The 17,292-nt window shown below is 34.3% G+C and overlaps 2 protein-coding genes across 2 annotated transcripts; both read right to left on the bottom strand.

Moving 5' to 3' along the window:
* Positions 1-9,322: 9,322 nt before the first annotated feature.
* Positions 9,323-9,893, bottom strand: LOC141386626 (uncharacterized). Its single transcript, XM_073955539.1, has 2 exons — positions 9,542-9,893; positions 9,323-9,474 (listed from the first exon to the last, which is right to left on the bottom strand). The coding sequence occupies exons 1-2, from the start codon at positions 9,891-9,893 to the stop codon at positions 9,323-9,325; spliced, it is 504 nt and encodes a 167-aa protein (XP_073811640.1).
* Positions 9,894-14,346: 4,453 nt separating this feature from the next.
* LOC141386625 (uncharacterized) lies at positions 14,347-14,895 on the bottom strand. The gene is made up of 2 exons (XM_073955538.1): positions 14,544-14,895; positions 14,347-14,486 (listed from the first exon to the last, which is right to left on the bottom strand). The coding sequence occupies exons 1-2, from the start codon at positions 14,893-14,895 to the stop codon at positions 14,347-14,349; spliced, it is 492 nt and encodes a 163-aa protein (XP_073811639.1).
* Positions 14,896-17,292: the final 2,397 nt, after the last annotated feature.

Below are 17,292 nucleotides of genomic sequence, written 5' to 3'. Positions count from 1 at the left end.
TGGTGAAAATCGAGTCTCCGGATTTTGATTTGAACCATTAAAATTTTAGATGCAACACTAAGACCAAAATTGTAGCCAATACAACAATTAAGAGCTCTCTAGTACATCGAAAAGCATTGAAACTCTCCTTCAGGAAGTGTTGGCCTTAAGACAGTTCATTTGTTAACCGTAGACATATGGTCTAGTGGTCTTTTTTGCTCAGTACAATACTGGGAATCAGAAACGCGACTCGCCCATTAAGCTTTTTTTTCTTCCATACACATAGTCCCTGCCTACTACACACTGAAATTATGTGTAAAGGTGTCAAGTAGGGTTATTCAAACAAAAGCAGCAATAGGCAAATTTTCTACTTTTTAGAATTTCAATTGCAATGACAAATATCCCATATTATAGAATATCTCTGGTGAGTTTCAGAGGGTTGCACGATAAATTTTTGGCCTAATAATGAACTACACATAAACATAATACATACACGTAGAAAACAATGGTCTCTCTAAACATATTTTGCAGCAATTATATATTTGCTTGCAATCAGTTCCAAACAAAACATATGTTTGGGTCCTGCAAACAAATATATGTTTAGGTGCATACAAATTCTATGTTTGGGTGCAAACAAATACAAACGCAAAAGCCACAAAAAACCAACACATGCACCAGTAGGCGCTTTCTGAGAGCAAGGGAGCGTAAATGTCAATGTGAAACACATTGAAATGTATGCTCACTTTCTCTCAGCAAGCGTTCACTGGCTATTTCGAACATATATACGCATTTATAAATGGTGTTTTTTTTTTGAAGGGCATAGAAAGAAAGGCAAAGCAACAAAGACACATAGGTACATACAAAATTCCAAAGAAATACATAACACACTTTAATAAAGGAAAAACTGAATGAAATAATTTATAAAAAGTCACACTTTTAAAAAGAAAAAAATATATAGAAACCTCGTTGAACTCTTCTCCTTAGTTGTGAAATAAAAAACATTTTCTTCAAAGTTGAAATCATCAGCGGGAAATCGACATCTGGAATCAAATGACTATATAATGTAATAAATAGGTACATCCATATTTCAAATATACATATCGCTCATTTACTCAAAGAGTGGCATAACTCAAAAAATGCGTTTTCTGAGTTAGCAATTTCTATTTTTTCTACGACTTCTACTTTATCTTGTGTCAAATTTTCATGCTGATATCCCTAAAACTCGACGAGTTACATCTGATTTACTACGAGTTTCGTATAATTCAACACAAAAGTTTTTGGAGTTTATGAAGCAATAAAACACTTCAAATCATGCTTGATCTTGCACAGAAATTTAACACTGATATCTGGCTAGGTGTTTGCAAAATATGGTCCACATAGTTACTTTGTATCTTGCGTAATAATCTTTTTAAGATGGGAAGTCAAATTTCAATCGCCAATTTAAACCCAATTTTTTCTCGAAACTCGATTTTTTGAAATATGTCACTCTTTGAGTAAATGAGCAATATCTATGTATGTATATGAAACATGTATTGATGTAATTACCAATATTAAATTCGATTTCTTTCTTGACCAATAAAATATTTCTATTCACCTTTTTAATTCAATTATAAAATGTATTGGACATTTAATTTACTAAAAAGCACAATTTCTTTAAGAACAGACAAAACACTGATTAATTTACTCACTTTACCGTCTTTACTCAGCGGTGTTCTCTAGAACACTGATGAAAAAGACCAACATAATTAATACCATTTTTTTTTCTTTTCCTCTTCGCATGCTACGTTGGTTAACAACAAAGCACGAAACATACGTGTTTTACGCATACACATCACAAAACGTCTGCGTCTCCTATTACACCATGCACACAGCTCTTTATTATAACAAACATATATTTGTTTGCAATCGGTCCCAAACAAATATTTGTTTGGATCAAAACATATTTCTAACATATATTTTTCTGCGTGTAGCGCTGACAATTAGGGGTATCTCAAAGCAACAGCAGCAGTAAGCCAATTTCCATTTTTTTAGAATTTTAATTGCAATGACAAATATACCATTTAAAGAATATTTCCGAAATTTAAATTTAATGAAAACGCAAATATTTGGGTTTATTATTTTCTAAAGTCTTCAAAATGATTTATATACTCTTGTATGCGCTCAAACCACTTGTTGAAGCACTTTTTCTGGGATCTTCTATTAAATATCTTTGAAGCACCGCGGTCGTGTTTTTTCGAAATTTCTTGCACCGATCGAGACGGGATCCGACGAGAAAACACCATTCTCCCACATTCGCAGTATACGGGAGCAAAACACGACTGATAAACATCATGTGGTTGTTGTTTTTTTCACCTATACATAAACACTTGCTTCAGTTTGATGGTATTCTGTTGAGCGACGTTGCTTTAGGCTAACGAGGGTATATACACTTTATTATTACCAAAAATGTGCTGCATCGATATAATGGCACGGTGCTCTTGAAACAATTTTAAATGGAAGGTGCTTACACCTGGGAAGTTTTTGCGGATTCTGAAACTACAGTGTTCATAGTTGAGAAAATTTAAAAAATAAAAACAAATCACAAACAAAAGCGCTTTTTTAATAAATCGTGATTCAATTTTTTAAGGTTTTTTAGGTTTTCACGATTTTGCTTGGAAACCGCACGTCCCATCGAAATGGGATTAAAGAACATATTGTAGCTATGAAAATTTACAGTTAGTAAGATATAGAAAAACAATGTTCATAGATAAGAAAAATCAAAACAAAAAAAAAACATCACCGGAGCGCTTTTTAAATAAATCGAGATTCAAGTCGACATTTTTATGTGTTTTTAGGTTTTCACGATTTTGCTTGGAAACCGCAAGTTCTATCGAAATGGAACTAAAGCAAATATTGTAAATTTGAAAGTTCTCTACCATATTGACATTTATGATAGTGTCTTAGGTTTTGCCATTTTTGAAATATAGAAGTTCAAATTTGGAAAATTCACTGAGTGTATCATCTCCTCATAAAAAAATGTCATGTCTGCAATTTCCCAACTTAAACTGATATAGTATTTGTTGTTGTTGACCAATGGTAATTATGTACTATCTGCTACTTTTGGGCTATTTGGTCGACTTTTGTGAATGAATAAAAAGTTAATTTAAATTCATTATTTTTCCCAACGTTTCGTCGGCTTGTTTCCGACTTCTTCAGGGGATATTTTATTTGAATTTCCTGTTAACAAAGTTTTGTTTCATTACAAATTTTTCCAATGCATACAAGTTTAAGTTTTTAACTTACAATTAATCATTATTAATTCACTTATAATTATAAAAAACTGGACTTCACGAACACACATTTTGTATAATCAATAAATAAATAATAAATAATCAAATGTAAAATTAAATTAAAACTAGTATCACAGAGGTGGTGCTTTAAGCTATTGCAACGGAGTATTGAAGTTTTGTGTTGTCCTTATCTTCTTTAGTGTTTATTGACATTTTTATTCTTTCTTGGATTCGCAAACTCTCCAATGTATATCGTTTGTTTTCTATTTTTTCCCTATCCAATATTCTGACATTTGCAAAGTCAGCTGAGTGGCCACTCTCATTGATGTGTTGCGCCAATGCTGTGTTGTCTTTTCCTTTCTTTATGTCTGTTTCGTGTTCGTTCAATCTAATGCCTAATCTCCGTTTCGTTGTCCCCACATAAACCTTATTGCACTGTTCTCGTTCATTTCCCTTGCAAGTTATCTCATAGACAACATCATTCTCTTGAAGTTTGTCTCTCTTTTTCGTTTTTCTTGCAAAAATAGTTTTCAACGTCTCGTTGGATTTGTATGCAATGGATGTTTTTGTTGTGTTTATCATATTTCTTATTGTTCTGTTTTCTGTTAACTTTGGGATAAATGGTATGCTGAGGTAATTTTGTTTTTCTTTGTCAAATTGTGTTATATTTCCTTTGGTACTTTTTGATATGATGTTTTTTATGATTGCTGTTGGGAAATTGTTTTTTCTTAATATTTCTTTTAAAATTTTTGTGTTTTCTTTGTGAAATATTTTGTCGCTTAATGTAAAGACCGTTTTTGCTAAATTTGTTGCTGTATTTATTTTCATGCTGTATGTTTGTGTCGAGTTGTAGTTTATAATTCGACCTGACGATGTGGGTTTTGCATACCAGTTTGTTATGATTTTGTCGTTTTTTCTTAGTATTTTCATGTCAAGATATGGGATAGCTCCGTTTTCTTCCTTCTCAACGGTAAACTGCAATTTGTTGTGGTATTCATTAAGCTTATCAAGAATTGTTTCCAACTGGTTTTTATTTACTATCGCAAAAATATCGTCAACATACTTTGAAATGTGTTTTATTTCAATGTCCATTTTCCTAAGTTCCTCTATTACGTCGTCAAGAAGTTTGTCAAGTACTATATTGGCAATAGTTGGCGATAAAGGGTTGCCCATTGGCATACCATATGTTTGATGGTAAAATTTGTTATCATACTGGAAGTAATTGTTATCGTTTAAGCAGAATTGAAGAATCTTCAGGAATTTATGTTTTGGAATCGTTGTGTGGTTTTGTAGTATTTCCCATTTTTCCATCGTATTTTTGATTGCCAAATATATCGGTATATTCGTAAAAAGTGATACCACGTCAAATGAAATTAGAATATCGTCCTTATCCAAAGTTATCATCTGTAATTTATTTTTCAATTCAGTGGCGTTTTTTATGTTATATGATGTTGAGACTAGATTTTGAAGAATTTTTCCCAGTAGTTTGGACATGTTATAACAGGGAACTTTCATTGATGATGCGATTGGTCTGAGTGGTATCCCAGTTTTATGTATTTTGGGCAGACCATACAGTTCTGGCGCTTCAGCTGCTATACTCGTCAGTTTCTTTTTCTCAAATTTTGAAATAAAGTTGTTTTTGAATAAATCTGAAACCAAGTTGTTATTCAATGTCTGCAATTTGGTAGTCGGATCCGATCTGATTTGTTTATATGTTGTTTTGTCCTCGAGTAAGTTTTCCATTTTATTCTTGTATTCCTCTTTGTACATTATTACTGTTTTATTCCCTTTATCTGCAGTCGTTACCATTATTTCATCTTTGTGTTTATTTAAAAATTCTTTAGTTATGTCATTGTACAACCTAGGAAAAATTGCCGAGCTAATTACCAGCCAATCTTGTAGAGAATTTTCACAGCTCCACCATATTCTTTAGTCTCATTTCGAAAGGATTTGCAGTTTTCAAGCTCAATCCTGAAGACATAAGAAAAAAATCTGAAATGTTTGATCTGAACCTCTACATCTCAAAAATGGTGAAACCTAGGAAAATATCAGTCAGCCAATCTTGTACAGAATTCTCACTGCTACAACATTTTCTTTAATCCCATTTCGATAGGACTTGCGGTTTCCAAACTAAATCGTGAAAACATAAAAGAACTAAAAATGTGAAGTTTGATCGCGATTTATTAAAAAATCCATCCAGCGATTTTTTCTTGTTTTTGGACTATAAACATTGCCATTTCAAAATCCCCAAAACTTCCCTCGTGCAAGCGGTTTTCATTTAAAGATAGTGCATAACATTGTAATATAAGGAGGCGATACAGTCAATACATTGTCCTAATTTGAACTTCTATATCTTAATAACGATAAAAACTACGAAGATATCATCGGTTTCCAAGCAAAATCGTGAAAACCTAAAAAACCCTTAAAAATGTCAATTTGAATCGAGATTTATTTAAAAAGCGCTCCGGGTTTTTCTTTTTGTTTTTTTTTTTTATTTATTTTTTCTCATCTATGAATATTGTAGTTTCAGAATCAGCAAAAACTTTCCAGCTTTAAGAACCTTCCATTTAAATTTGTTTCAAGAGCACCGTGATGGTTTTAGACCCCAAGTATGTTTAGACGAAATACGTTTCAGACAATTTGGAGTCGATTTAGCAAAGTCAGTCCGTCTGTCTGTCTGGATGGTGCGCACGATAACTCTCGAACGGATCAATCAAATCGAACCAATATATTTTTGAACCGTAATGCTTTGCTCAAACTTAGTTTAAGTTCGAAGATGGACCACTTCGGTCTACTTCTTCGGGTACCTCCCCTACAAAAGTTCAATATTTTTCTGTAAAATGGTGTGAATGACAACTCTCGAAGGGGAACAATCGATTTGGTCCATACTTTGCACATAGTATTATTCCTTCCAAATATAGATTTGGCTCGAATATCGGTTCTTTCCACAAAATTCTGAAAAAGTGAAGCTTAGGAGCTCCTCTCGATCATCTTGATTTTTTTTCAGAAGCTTATCCTTGCGGCCTTCAGTCATATATTAGGTTGGAATATGGAATATATCGGTACACTCCTTCAGGTACCTCCCACACAAATTTCGAAAAAAGTGCATTTAAAGGCCGCCTTTTTAACAACACAATTTCTTCCGGAGAAAGTCTATACTTCCTGAGATAATGACCCAAAGGCTCCAAAAAACCCTGACGGCTCATGTGGAGCTTCTGATTGGCCCAAACTTTGTATACCGTATTTTTCATCCAATCATGTATCAGGTTAGAATGTGGACTATAACGGTCCCACTCAAAAATTGGGAAAGGTGCAGATTGCTGACTCGTTTGTTTCCGTTACATATTAAAATGGCTAGTGTGCAATATAACTTTTTCAAAATTTATTCAAAACTTTGTTCAACGTAATTTAATTCTTCGAGTGCTCTATAAATATGTCAATGATTTGGTATAGACCCACATTACGGTACCCACAGGTTTCAAGTATTTTGAAGCAAACTTGTGGTACAAAAATCAATATTTTCTATATAGGATAAAATCGTTGTGTTTACTTTTTTGGTCAGAGGATGAGGGTATAACTCCGCCAGCACAGCTGTCTGGTACTATGTTACTTCTTTTCTGGCACAACGGCCAAACGGCAAATGTCGATCACGATGGAATTCATGAAACCAGTTTTTCGCAGTGCTATAGGATGGTGCTTCATCGCCATACATGTATTTAAATTCATCGGTGAACTCTTTCCGCGATAATCCACGTCGAAAGTTGTAAAAAATGATCCGACAAAAATGCTCAATAGTAAATTCCATGCTGAGTACTTTTAGGCTAAAAACTACGAAACTTAAAACAAATGCAAAAGGCCAGAAACTTTTCTAGTTCCCCTAGTATATATCAGCATTTATGCTAACGAAGGTATACGGGCGAAATGTGCCTCATCAAAATAATGCTTTTAGACCCCAAGTATGTTTGGACGAAATGTGTTTCAGACAATTTGGAGTTGATTTATCCATGTCCGTCCGTCTGTCTGGCTGGAGGGTACGATAACTCTCGAACGGATCAACCGATTCGGTCCATGGGTTATATCGGTCCACTCCTTCCGGTACCTCCCCCACAAAAGTTCGGAAATGCTCGTAAAATTTGTGCGCACGATAACACTTGAAGGGAGTAACCGATTTGGTCCATACTTCGCACATCGTGAAATTTCTACCAGACCTAGATAATGTTTCAATATGGACTCAATCGGTCCACTCCTTCGGGGACCTCTCACCCAAAATTTCGGAAAAGTTCAGTTTAGGACCTGCTCTCAAATCGCTTTGATTTTTGTTGTGGCAACTTGTATTCACTGCCCCCCATACGGCGGTATAAGTTTCATCAGGGGCAAGTCCATACTTCCTGCGAAAATAGCCTGAAAGATGCAAAAAGCCCCTATGGCGCCGTGTGTAGTGGTTGGATCGCAAGAAAACTCTCGAACGGATCTGCCCATTCGGTCCAAAATGTGGCCTTCGTAATATTTTGTGCAAACTTAGTTTAAGTTCGAAGATAAGCCATATCGGCCCACTCCTTCTGGTACCTGCCCCACAAAATCTCAAAAATGTTCGGAAAAATTGTGAGCTCGATAACTCTTGATAGGAGTGACCGATTTGGTCCATACTTTACACATCATAATATATCCACCAAATATAGATCAGGTTCGAATATGGACTATATTTGTCCACTCCTTCGGGTACCTTCCACACAAAATTTTGGATAAATTCACTTTAAGACCTGCTCTCGAATCTCTTTAGTTTTTATTGAAGCTACTTGCATTTGCTGCTTCAATTACGACAATAAAAGCTTTTTCAGGGGCAAGTCCATACTTCTGGAGAAAACAGCCCGAAAATTCTCTGTGGCACCGTTTGTGGCTTGAGAGCTCGAACCGAATACTGCGTTCGACCACATTTTGGATATTGAAATATTTATTCGATTATTAGATGAAATTCGAAGGTGCTGCTTATAGGTCCACTCCTTCCGGTACCTTCCCCATAAAAGTTCTAAAATATTCTCTAAAATGGTACGCGCGATTTCTCATAGACGTAGCAACCGATTTGGTCCAAACTTTCGATCTCTAAATATTGTCGAGACTTAGTTAATATTTAAATTTGGGCCCTATCTGTCCAATCCTTGTGGTACCACCCACACAAATGTTCAACATTTTTGTGTGGTTAAGGGTCTGTTCGAGGATCCTTTGGACATTTTTATTGAAGGTTTTCTTAGTGGACCTGTTTACAGCGATATTATATTTTTCGTAGGCTAGTGTGATAAAAAAGCTCCATCCATCAATATCCCCGCAAATTTTTGAGCTTTAATCCTATCCATACTTTCGTCGGTTCTTACGTCCAACATTTTGAGAACCCCCCTAAATGCATAAATTTTTTTTTTTTTGGAAAAAATTATTTCAATCCACACAGGCTGAGAGTATATCTCTATCGGCAAAGCCGACTGATAATTTTTTTACTTGTTTTGATATATATACAGCGGTACAGCGGTTTGACGGTATTTAAGAAATAGCTGAAATTTGGTATTTAGTTTTCTTTTGGCTCCCAAAAAATATTCTTTATAAATTTGTCAGTACAGTTCCCCTTTTGAAATAGCCCGCATAGAACGTCAGATTAGAAGGTTCTACGATACGTCTTGAAATAGCCCCCATAGAACAGTACTTCCCAATTTTCTATAGTTTCAAGGTTTTTTTAAACTATTTTACCGAAATGTCTGAACTTTAGTGTTAAGTCTTCTTTGGCGCTACAAAACTTGATAGAACCCATAGAACGGTACGTCCCGATCTCCGGTATTTTGAAGGATTAGGATTAGGATTATTAGTGGTGAAAACGCTTTTCCGTCAGTTATCAAATTGTAGAAAATGACACTATTTGTTTGAATAATAGTACTGCTAATGAAGTTGCTGGCACAAGCTCCATTAATATACTTCAAATAGAATTTATTTTTCGACTACAATTATACACTGTTAACTGTAATTTCATAATTCATCATTATAAAAAACGTAAATAATATTTTTTATTATTGAAATTGTGAGCAAGCTTTTTAATAACTGTGGTAGTCGGCATGATCAGCTTCCTTGTGAACATCATAGACTTGGCCTATTTTATGAACAGTTGCCTCAAAACCCTTCTTTTTATCTGAAGTATATTGTACAACACGTGTTGTTCCATCAGATTCTTTCAGAGAATAGCTACCTACGATTAAAAAAAAAAAACAAAATCATTTAAAAGAAAGAATTTTAGAAATATAGTAGAAAATTACCTTTAACTTTATCGCCATCTCTGGATTCCCATTGTTGTTTGATGTCACCGGTTTTTAAGTCTTCAACACCGTATACAAATTCATATTTGGGATAAGTGTGGTAGTCGTCAGCATCTCCATGTCCATGTCCAATATGATCGTCCTGTTCACCCAAGTGGTAGTTAGATCCGTTATGTTGATCATCATGGCCACCATTATTATCTTCGTGTTTGGTTACAATGGTATAACTGGTAGCCTCTCCATGCTGTTGATGTTCATGTCCTTCATTGTTATGTTTGTGGGGTAGAGGTCCAGCCTTAGCAAGAACCGCGCAAATTGCCAAATAAATGAAACAGGTATGTATGGAACGCATAGTAAAGGTTTTCTTTAAACGATAGTTGTATTAGCTTGGAAACTCAATCGAAAACAGATACTGTATAGCAAGTTTATTGCCTATTTATATTTCAGCCTTTAAATTGGCAACAAAGCATTAGAATCTAATTTCTATAATTCTCGTCAATGTATTGTACATAGCTACATATTGTGGTTACCTTGTTACCGCCAAATATCAATTTAAGTGTTAGGAAATGCATTTGTGAAAAAATACTAAAGTGTACACGAAAGTTAAAAAACTGTATCATAGACCTAAATAATTTTAAACGAATTGTAATGCAGATTAATTGTCCCAGGAACATGATGAATGCAATAAAACTTTACATACTGCAGGTAATGGTTGGTTATTATATTAATGGTAGGGTATTGAAGTTAGAAGAAACAAACATTCCTTTCCCTTTAAGTTAAAGTTTTAGTAGCTATGACCTTTCATAGTTCATAAATGACGCATATTTTTTGCCTATGACCTTACAAATATTAACCTAAAATTATGGAAAGTATAATTTCAATCATTAAAACGTTTGCAATTTTTTGTAGTATAAAAAGCCAAAAAAGTATCTTAGACAGTATCAGTTTTCAACTTAATTTCGAAATAAGCTAACATACATATATTTTACACCATGACTTCCTTCATAACCTTATTTGCCCTTTTGGCCGTTTGCTTCCTATTGGCTGTTGCAGCACCACTTCCCCATAAGCAAAAAAATGCTGGACATGGAGGACATGCTACCAGTTATGCTGTTGTAACTAAACATGATGATAATAAACATGCGGGTCATGTTTAGCATCACGGTTATACTCATCAAGCTGAACATTACGATAACAAGGATGATCATCAAAGCCTTGATGATCATCATGGACATGAAGATGAACATAGCTATCCTAAGTATGAATTCGCATACGGTGTTGAGGACTTGAAAACCGGTGATTAAAGATCAATGGGAATCCAGAGATGGTGACAAAGTTGAGGGTAAGTATTAATTTCCCATTAAAAAAATTATTTATATATATTTATTTTAATTGTAGGAAGCTATTCCCTCAAGGAGTCCGATGGAACAACACGTCTTGTAAAATATACTTCTGATAAGAAGAATGGATTCGAGGCTACTGTTCATAAAATTGGTGAAGCCAAGTACGGACATAAATAAGCTGATCATGGTTAATGAAAATACGACATTGACATTTCGTTTTTGTTAATATTTTAAAGATATTGGGACGAATAGCGGATCTGATTAATGAATATAAATAAATAAATACTACTCCAAAGTACGATTAATTAAATTTGAAATTAAAACTGTGATAAATCCTTTGCTGTTTTTCGGTTAGGAATTTTTAGAGTACGCGAATGAATAAATGTCATTCGGGGTAGAACTTAACCTTTAGTGTCAACTAAAAATATGGACAAATAAAATTTCTTCTAGGTAGGTCATTACAAATTGACCTAATTTCTCATTATTTTAACATGAGTATGTCACTAGGAATCAGTAGTTATTTTTTGGCCACCAAAAAGTAGATAAATAGGTTGTTAAATAAGCAGTTACCACTTGAAGTAACCAGAGAGTAACTACTTATTTACCTACTTTTTAGTGACCAAAAATAACTACTGATTTCTAGTGACATGCCCTTGTTAAAATAATGAGAAAGTAGGTCAATTTGTAATGAGTATTTTTGCTGGGTATAGTCCGACTTGGCTGACAACCCTATTTTTCACCTTTATTTATATTTCTCCTTCTGTATCAGAAAATTTGATCATCAAAATTTGTCATCGGAAGCTTTGACAAGTTTATGGTGGCTTAGAACGCCGAGACGCCGGCAACCGTGTCACCTGGTTGTCGGACACCCAGGTTCGAATCCCAGCCTTGCTCATGCCGATGCGGACTTCGGTGAACTCCTAATTTTTCAATGCACCTCTTTGGTCATAACAGCTCAACTCGAAAGAGAATTAATTCCAGCCAGGCTGGGAAACACCAAAATGAAATTTATAATGTTACAGATATAATATGTATGTATACAATTGCAGTGATCGCCGAAATTTGAAAAACGAACAGGCAAATAAAGAAGAAGAATTTTTTTGACCCATGGAAAATTAACTTTATTCTCATACCGCAGAGTGATAGAAAACCAAAAATAAGAAAACACGTGTTCCGACGTTTTCCCCCATCATGTATTCTACCCAAATGTTCAAGGGCCTTGATGTCGAGGGGTAATTTTATCAGGCTCACGTTTCTAACCCGCTAAAGAACATGCTCATGTCTTAAAGAACAAACATTGTGAATCCATAAAATCCACCAAACTTCATATTCAAGGGCAAAAACGTCAAGGTTATTTTTTTATACATATATATTTTTTTTAAATTTTGATCTACAGCTATCATTTTTTGAATTTTGAATGGTTTAGTTATCTATTCAATTTTGATCGGTTTGATATCTATGGATCGAATCCTTAGAAAAAAATTATATAAAAGGAATTTGACTTTGAAGGTTGATGGATTTTATGTGTTCACACTGTTTGTTCTTTAAGACATGAGCTACAATTTTGCCTCTGGGAGCAAATGAAAGTACTTACCGGTTTAGAAGACGTTAGCCTAATAAAATGAGCCCTTGGCATCAAGGCCCTTAACCTTTCGGCGTCCATAATCGCGAAAGTGAAAATGATTGGGAAAAGCGACTGGACACCTGTCTTGTTATTTCTGGTCTTCTATCACGCTGCACAGTGGGAAAAATGCAGATATAGCGTTCAGAAAATAAAAGTCGATGTTTTGTTGTATGCATATCCATAATTATGAGCTATTCTTTAAATTGATATTTTTACATTATTTATTTATATATGTGTCAATTTGTATTTTTTATATATTTTTTTGGTATACCACCCATAGAAGGGTATTTCCCGATTTTGGTAATTTTGATGATTTTAGCAGCATTATCCAACTGAAATGACTGAAATTTGGCATTTAGCCTTCATTGGTGGTATAAAATGTTCGGAGAGAGAATTGTCGGTACGGGTCCTCTTTTTGATGTAGCCCCCATAGGACGGTACCTCCCGATTTTGGAATTTTGGAGATGTTAAGAGCATCATCCAACTGAAATGGCTGAAATTTGACATTTAGTTTTCATTGGTGGTATAAAATGATCCGACAAAGAATTGTCGGTACAGGTCAACTTTTTGATATAGCCATAGAACGGCAACGCCCCATTTTCGGTATTTTTAAAATTGTGCCCATATAATCCAACTAAAATAACTGAAATCTGATTTGAATATATATAATTTATGGTATAGGGTATAAATAGAGTTAAAGGCCACCGCATTCTACAATTTTTAGTAATAAAAACTTGTATTTAACAGTTTATTTGGAGACGCATCACTGCATAAATTTCCCTACTTGCACCCATATCGTGGGAAAAGAAGGACGGAATTTTTAATTTTTTATTTTCTTATCTATTATGCTGTAATCAATTCCAAGCGATATCTGATCTTATTTATCAAAATTTTCCCATAATCGTAGTTTTATTGGAAAAAAATTAAAAAAAGCTTCACTCCCGAATTGGCATATTTTCTAAAAAATTTTATAAAACTGAAAGTCGCAGGTAAAAATTTAAGACGTTTTTCTAGACAAGAAACATAACAAATTAAAGTAATAATCAAAGCGTAACTCGATGGATTTCCGTATTAACCCCTATTTTATTCGAAGAAATTATTTAGCACGAAACATCTACATTAACATACATAATTTAAGGGTTATAAAACTATTTCATTTATTTTATAACCATTACGGTATATCAAAAATATAAAAGATTCCACAATAATATACTCACAGAACGCACACGTCTATTGCAGTTTTACAGCTAAAAAAAAGTTATCGTTAACATTGCAAAAAATATTTATTTTAAATGTACCGTTATTCCGTTCTGACTAACTATTTCTAATTATTATATATTTATGCCGTTAAGTACAGTCAACACTCTAGTTCAATACTGTACTAACGTTTCATAGTTTCTTTCATGTCCATATTTTGATTTTCGGCACGCTAGATCGGTATTTTATCCCACTGTGCGCTGCGGTGTCAAAATATGGTTATTTTATTCGCATAGTATAAATTGCAATCTATAAGTTAAATAAATGTACTTCCACTTTCTAAAAATATAGCGTTTTTAACAAATGATGTTAATGTACCAAAAAATTTGTTTGCCTCTGTATTAAAGATATAGAACGAATCCAGAACATGGACTAAATTTACAATGGCAAAATTCCGCCCAGTATGGCTTTATAATGGTCGATACTACAAACAATTTTCTAACCGAATAAAACAAAAATTCGTATTTCTTTTCGTTCTATTAAGTTGCTTTTACTTCTTTATATTCCTTAATAATCATATCGGCTATACGTCCTATGGTTTTTTTTTAATTTTAACAACAACGAAATGATTTTTTTTTGCTTTAATAACCATGATCAGCTAATTTGTGTCCCTCATTGGCTTCACCAATTTTATGAACAGTAGCCTCGAATCCATTCTTCTTATCAGAAGTATATGTTACTAGGCGTGTTGCTCCATCGGATTCTTTGAGGGAGTAACTTCCTAGAATTATAATAAATATAGTAACCATTAATTCTCTTTTTTGAAATTAATACTTACCCTCCACTTTGTCGCCATCTCTGGATTCCCATTGATCTTTAATATCACCGGTTTTCAAGTCCTCAACACCGTATGCAAATTCATACTTAGGATAGCTATGTTCATCCCCATGTCCATGATGATCATCAAGGCTGTGATGATCATCCTTGTTAGCGTAATGTTCAGCAACTTGATGAGTATAACCGTGATGCTCAACATGAGCCGTATGTTTATTATCATCATGTTTGGTTACAACAGCATAACTGGTAGCCTGTCCTCCATGTCCAACATTTTGCTGCTTATGAGGAAGTGCAGCAGCAGCCATTACAAGGCAAACGGCCAAAAAAGCAAATACGGTTACGAAGGAAGTCATGTTGTAAACTGTATATTAGCTACTTTAGAAATTCAGTTGAAAACTGATGTCGACTAAGATATGTTTTGGTTTTTTATACTCTAAAAATGTTCAATAGATTTAGTGATTCAAATTTTACTTTCCATAATTTTAGGTTCATATTTTCAAGGGCAACAACGGTATCACGTATGACACAAAAATAGTACACAGCTGCTAAAGCCATAAGTTAAAGGGAATCGGAATCGTTAAGACTATTTTTACAGTTCAGTTTGAATTTCTTTCGTTTATAACACCCTAAGATATTGATTTTTGTTTACCATCCATGTTCGCTTAAGTATTTTTTGTAGAAATACATTTCCTAATAACTAAATTGGCATGCGTAACATGGCGGTGACCTTCTTTCTATAATATGTAATTATGTACAAAACATTGACAAGGTTTATAGAGATTAGATTTTAATGCATTTTTGCAATAGGAAATGCTGAAATAAAAATAGGCAATCAAATTGCTATACAGTATCCGTTTTCGATTGAGTTTCCAAGCTAATACAACTATCGTTTAAAGAAAATGTGCACTATGCGTTCCATAATTACCTGTTTTATTTATTTGACAATTTGCGCCGTTCTTACTAAAGCAGGACCTCTACCCCACAAACATAACAAAGAAGGACATGGATATCAAGAGCATGGAGAGGCTACCAGTTATAACATTGTAACCAAACACGACAAATTTCAGGTGGACAAATTTCAGGTGGACAAATTTCAGGTGGAAAGTTCTATACCCCCAAGCGAAGACTAAATACCAAATTTCAGCCTTTTCTGCGGAGCATTGAGGCCTAAACCTTCAGAATACCGAAGATCGGGAAGTACCGTTCTATGGGGGCTATGTAAAGACGTGGACATATACCAACAAATTTTATACCCCCAAACGAAGACTAAAGACCAAATTTCAGCCTTTTCTGTGGAACATTGAGGCTAAAACCTTCAGAATACCGAAGATCGGGAAGTACCGTTCTATGGCGGCTATGTGAAGACGTGGACCTATACCGGCAAATTTCAACCATTTCGGTGGTATATTGAGGCTAAACCATTCAAACAACCGAAAGTCGAGAGGTACCTTTCTAAGGGGGCAATGTGAATGCGCTGACCTATACCGACAAATTTGAAGTGGAAAGTTTTATACCCCCAACAAAGACTAAGTACCACATATCAGCCATTTCGGAGGGATATTGAGGCCACACACTTCAAATTACCGAAAATCGTGAGGTACCGTTTTATAGTGGCTATATCAAAACGTCGACCGATATAGCCCATTTTCAATATCAAACATCCTAGGAGGAATAGAAACTTCTATACCAAATTACAAAATTACAAAGCTCTATCTCAAAAACTGGGAGCTGCATCTGAATTTCAACAGACAGACGGACATGGTTATTCTGACTTAGAATATAGGGTATGCATTTGAAAGAAGAAAAGTTCGAGAACAGCGAAGCGGCTCCATGTCTGAAGAGCTTTTACCGAAGGCAAAACATGCCTGTCACATAGTGGTGGGTGTGTGGGTTCGAATCATCGGCTTTCCTTTTTCACTTGCATTATTGATCACTCGATTCCAACGAGAAATTAATTAAAAATTTATTTTAGTCATTAATAGGCAAAAGGTCATTCTTTCGCGCAACAGGAAATACGTTTTTGAGAAACATTTTTTTTCTCATTTCATAGTATTTTTCAAAAAAATTTGTTTCAAAGTTATTTGTGCGGAACATTGTTTTATAATAAAATGGAATTAATGTTATTGTAGGCATTAATATGCAAAAGTTTATTCATTCTAACTAGAGGAAATCTTTTTTTGAGAAAAAATGTCAAAAAGTCATAACCCTAATGTACATACATATTGCTAATTTACTCAAAGAGTGACACATCTCAAAAAATCCAGTTGCGTGAAAAACGTGTTTTAAGTTGGTGATAGAAATTTGACTTCCCAAGTTTAAAAGATTGCTACCCAAAAAATATAGGCCCTATTAAGCAAACATCTAGGCAGATTTCGGTGATAATTTCTCTGCAAGATCTAGCACGTTTTGAAGTTTTCTACACACAGAAAAATATATGTTAGAAATATGTTTGGATCCAAACAAATATTTGTTTAGGACTGATTGCAAACAAATATATGTTTGGATCCAAACATAATTTGTTTGCGTCCAAACAAATATATGTTTGCAACATTTTGTAACATATCTCAATTTTATGTGTTTGGGTTCCAACATATTTTTTATGTTAGAACATATTTTTTATGGATGGAGAGGATTTTTGTCAAAGAGAGTAACAACAGGGCTCTCGCAGCTGCGAAATGCTGTTTTATAATAAAGAGCTGTGTACATGGTGTTATAGGAGACGCAGACGTTTTGTGATGTGTATACGTAAA

The sequence above is a fragment of the Musca autumnalis genome, unplaced genomic scaffold, assembly GCF_047663935.1.
Source record: "Musca autumnalis isolate F117 unplaced genomic scaffold, ASM4766393v1 scaffold_5, whole genome shotgun sequence".
NCBI lineage: Eukaryota > Metazoa > Arthropoda > Insecta > Diptera > Muscidae > Musca > Musca autumnalis.
This window is presented reverse-complemented; position numbering and strand designations above follow the sequence as displayed.

Coding starts and splice junctions, on each gene's coding strand:
- LOC141386625 (XM_073955538.1), bottom strand. CDS start 14,895: ATGACTTCCTTCGTAACCGTATTTGCTTTTTTGGCCGTTTGCCTTGTA. Junction 14,487..14,543: donor AGATGGCGACAAAGTGGAGG/GTAAGTATTAAT, acceptor TTATAATTCTAG/GAAGTTACTCCCTCAAAGAA.
- LOC141386626 (XM_073955539.1), bottom strand. CDS start 9,893: ATGCGTTCCATACATACCTGTTTCATTTATTTGGCAATTTGCGCGGTT. Junction 9,475..9,541: donor AGATGGCGATAAAGTTAAAG/GTAATTTTCTAC, acceptor TTTTAATCGTAG/GTAGCTATTCTCTGAAAGAA.